Source organism: Daktulosphaira vitifoliae, unplaced genomic scaffold (genome assembly GCF_025091365.1).
Source record: "Daktulosphaira vitifoliae isolate Bord-2020 unplaced genomic scaffold, ASM2509136v1 Scaffold_3, whole genome shotgun sequence".
NCBI classification, from domain to species: Eukaryota; Metazoa; Arthropoda; class Insecta; order Hemiptera; family Phylloxeridae; genus Daktulosphaira; species Daktulosphaira vitifoliae.
Genome location: NW_026099574.1, coordinates 7,792,074 through 7,796,783, shown reverse-complemented (window position 1 = coordinate 7,796,783; position 4,710 = coordinate 7,792,074). Strand labels below are relative to the sequence as shown.

The window sequence follows — 4,710 nt, the reverse complement described above, 5'->3', positions numbered from 1 at the left end:
CGTTTCTCAGACAGCCTCCCCGGAATCGAACCCTGATTTCCCGTTACCCGTTACAACCATGATATTGATAGTAACTACTATCATAACATGAAACTTAAAAATAAAAAATAAATATAATTTAAAAAAACACCCTTTTAAACTATATTTTTTCATTAAATAATAACTTTTTCGTAAATGCATATAGATTAAAAATTATTTTATTTTTATAAATCATTGTAAATGTACAGTTTATTATCAGAAAGTTATTTCTAAGGTTAAATTTTAGGAGTAACTTACAAAAGGTTAATAGAATCTATTATTTTTTTACTATTAATTGGAGAATTTTGATTGGTCTATAACGATTTTTGTATCATTACTTTTAGAGTTAATAGTATTTGAAGAATTAGAAAAGGCGAGAGGAGGGTGTAGTGTTAAGTGACGCTCTATTTTTATCATAAAGCACCTTTGTAATTCATTTATATGCAAAATCCAGATATTACTAAGACATATTCTTAAAGTTAAAAAAAACACGGAGGCCAAAAAAATCTTTTAACTATTTCAAGATAAAAATACCTCCATTGTATTAAGTAAAAAATTGTTGGCAATTTTTAGTGATTTCTGTTTTAAAATTCAAAATGAATGAGTATAAATTATGGCATCCAAAGAAAGTATATGTAAACACTGAATAAATGGTACTATTATAATTATTTATGGATGCTAAAACAATAAAAAATCTGATTTTATGCAAAAAGCGATTTTTTAAAATGTAGTATTATAAAAAAAGTAATGGTATAAATTTTAATTAACTCGAAGACAAATGCCTATTTCTTTACAAAACGATTAGAAAACACATGTTAATTACATTTTTTCATGTTAGAATTAACATTTAAATATTTAATACTATAAAGTTGTATAAAAGCTACTGAAGAGTTTTAAAATTCAAAATTATAAATTATTTACAAACAAACTATGTAATCAAAATTTTAATTGAAACTGAATAGTTTTAAAACATTGAATTTAATATTACAGAAATACAATTTTATGATAATATTTAATTTATAATCAGTATTTGTTGAGGAAATAATAAAGAGCAATTTTTTGTTTTACAGTAAAAGTCATATCAAGTTAAAACTTAGCAGAACACTTTATAATCTGTATATTGTCACCTTAAGCCAAGTAATCAAGTATTTTTAACAGCTTTAAGAAAAAAAACAGTTTTTTATCAAAATTTATTTATAAATACTTAATTATTATTATTTTGGATTTTTTTAAATTTTAAAATATGTATTTTTATTTTTTTTCGGGGAAATATACAATTTAAAGCACAATAAGTATGTATTAATATAAAATAAAATGTGAAATATTTTATAAAAACGTTACCCATTACTGACACTTAAATTTTACAAATACATAATTAAGTAAATAAAAAAAATTCAAAATATTTTAATAAAAATAAACATTATTCTTTCTTACTATGATTTTATTTTATTTCTTCATTTTAACCAACATAATTTGGTCATAATTAGTTATTTAATTATAAAATTTAATTAATTATTAAATAATTAGATAAAATTTTAATTATTTATTTAATTAATTTGATGCTAATATTTTATGTGTAAAGGTTTTTTACACTTAAAAACTTTTAGCATAAGGTCAATGATATGAACAAATTTTTTGTTCATCAAAACTTAAAAATTCAAAAATTTAAACTTTTCTAAAACTCTACTAAGATTAACTTAAGTGATAATTGATATTCTAAGCTGGTTAAAAATAATGTTAGTATATTAAAATTTTGAAAAACACAGAACTGTAATAAACTATTTTTAATAGAAACCATTTTTAAACTAATAAAAAACTATGAAATAAATTTCTTTTTATATAATCATAAATTATGTTGCTGAAAATTTTATTTAAAAGGTGTTCAAAGCTCATAAATTATCATAATAGGTAGTTAATAATAGTTTACGTATTTTTGTAAAAAAAAATCTTTGACTTTTATTTTTATTATGAAAACTACATTTAATTCTTTATGAAGTTGCATAAAATTTTTCTAAAATATAAATTTATTTAACTTATTAATTATTTTATTGGTTACCATTATGTATTTAATTTCTTCTTATTTATGTAAGAAAATAATGTTTAAAATTATGATTTTCTATTTATCATCAATAGGGCTCATACTTTATGTTATGACGTTAGAAAATGAACGACAAGATCTAGTTGATAATATTGTTAAGAACACAAATTGGAAGTTTTTTGATGATGTCGAAATAAAGGAAAACGGAAATCTATATATGTTATATCAATTTAAACATCTAGACGAGTTACAAAGATTAAAACTTACACCAAAATATATTAATCATTTTTTATCGTGCAAGTATGCATATATATTGCTTTCTTATACAACTTTAATGAGCTACTTTTTTAAAGCATGCAGTGATGAAAGGTTTAATAAAATATTCATTCCTTATTGTATTTCAAAACTATATGAGCGAACGACGAATAATTTTACCAGCACATATTTTATATATAAAGTATTAATATTTTTAAACACTTTAGACGAATCTAATTCATCATTCTTAATTTTACCATTGAAAAAATTCTATTCTATCTCAAAGTCCAAACAATTGAAGAAACAGTTTTTAGAAATTAAACAAAAATCATATCTTATAAAATCTGGTACAGAACTTGATTTTGGCCAAATTTTTTTACCATTTAGTACATTAAATAATGATTTGGATTATGTTTTTAAACAATTCTGTAGCAAAATTCAAAACCCGCTAATACCGAAATATCAGAATATGATAGATGAATATAAAATAATTGTGGAACCTATGTTATTTTACAAGTATTTTGATAAAAAAATTCAAGATTTCCTTATTGATAGTCAACGTAATTATTGTCAAAATCAAGCATTTCCAGATGATGACTTTATTGAAAGTTTAATAGATGATGAAACTTTGTCTTTACAGTAAATATATATAAAAATAACTATTAATAGATCTCTCATTAATTCATTGCGTTATATTTATTTTGTTTGTTAATGCACTATAAAAAAACAAAAGCAACATCAACTCCTATTTCCTTAATTATATACTGATTAGTCGTTATTTGATTAAAAAATATAATATATATTAAATACTATTAATAGTAATTAAATTTAGTATGAAATTGATATTCAATAATTTATACAGTGAAATCTACTCAATTGAGCGTATTATAAAATTTGATTACAATTGTAAACATTTTTTGTTAAATTCAGGTGAAACTAAAAATAATTTATCTTTAAATTTATGATTTATATATCAACATGTTACCAAAAAATTTGGAATATTATAGATTCGTAGTAACATACACAAATAAAGTTAAAAAAATTAATAAATTACAAAGTAAAATTATTTAATTTTATAGTGAAATCTATTATCAAATCAAACTTAATAAGATAACAAATACTTTAAAAACATTAGAAATTAATAATTTTAATTGTCTAAATGGAAAATGTGGACTAAGAAACTTTTTAATTGATAAAGTGGAAAAATTTTCAATTTTTGAGGGTAATATCTTTAACTAGATAATAGTTGTGATCATTTGATGTATCGCTAAAAAAAGTTTTTCAAGTGAGAGCCACAAAAAAAATCACCTAGTAAAATAATTTTGGGGCGTAGTATGGCGCGGTGGTCACACTAGTTGTTGACAAAACTCTAGTGTTAAGCCGCGCCTACCGCCGTAGGTGCACGGATGGGTGACCATACGTGCGCTTCTACGGTGGCGAAAAAGCACCATGTTCCCAGTGCAGAAGGCAACGGGAAACCACTGCATTTAAATTTCCCCAGGATATACCAATCCAATTGGTATTAACCAACCGAACGGTTGAAAACAAAAAAAAAAAATAATAATTTTAATAATTGTATAATTTCTTCAAACGAGGAGGGACTACAGTGAAGAGGTCCTTAATAATATTCATTGAAGTTATTGAATTTAAATGAGATAAAAATCAAATGAGTTAAACATTTTTTTCTGACTTAAAAATTTTTGTAAGATTTTCTAAAATAAAATATAAAATTGAGAATTTGAACACAAAAATAGCATATTTTTGAATACGGTGGCCATTTTCAACACGAAGACAAAGTAAAGTTAGAAATTTTTTTTTTCATAATTAAGTAAATAACATAAGCTTTTATTTATGATATATATAAAATTGTTAGTATTTTCGGAACACTTCCAAGTCAAGTTGAAAAATTTAATTTTTTTTGAAAAAGTTGTCATTTTGAACCCCTCCTTGTGGGCAGGTAAAGGGTCAGATTTATAAAAAAGATATAAAATGATAGGTAAATACCTGATCTATCTATAAAAAATTTTCTATTAATCAATAAATTTTTCAAAAAGTTATGGGAGTTTTAAGTAATAAAAATAGTTTTAACTTTGTTACATAGTTGATCACATTCTCGAGAAAGTATTCGTTTTACTTTGATGTGTATTTTTTTTATATGACATGATTACTGTGTTTCTACTTGACCGGTTTAGCTTCATGATATGCCAAAATATAACAAAACGTATTTTGTTGGAGTTATCAGCTTCATAAAATCGAAAAAATTCTCCTCAATTCCCATAATAATGGCAATGCCTCAACAAATTACAATTGTCATAGTACAGTTAATGTTGATACTTTTAGCTTCGATGCGAAGCTGAGAAGGTATTGGTTTTACTAAGATGTTTTTTTTTTTTTTTTTT

The 4,710-nt window shown here is 23.0% G+C and overlaps 1 protein-coding gene across 3 annotated transcripts in view; it reads left to right on the top strand.

Moving 5' to 3' along the window:
- The first annotated feature begins 227 nt into the window (after positions 1–227).
- LOC126901415 (uncharacterized) overlaps positions 228–4,710 on the top strand; it is an 8,628-nt gene continuing 4,145 nt past the window's right edge. The window contains exons 1-3 of one of the 3 annotated variants that reach the window (XR_007703043.1): positions 228–671; positions 1,089–1,155; positions 2,152–3,051. Coding sequence is in view for 2 of the 3 variants with exons in the window: in XM_050677844.1 (XP_050533801.1) it covers positions 2,079–2,950 (872 nt within the window). In the remaining variant the exon portion in view is untranslated. Of the gene's footprint in view, positions 672–1,001; positions 1,156–2,010; positions 3,052–4,710 lie in introns of those variants that run through there. The other 2 variants (XM_050677845.1, XM_050677844.1) reach the window with 2 other exon arrangements.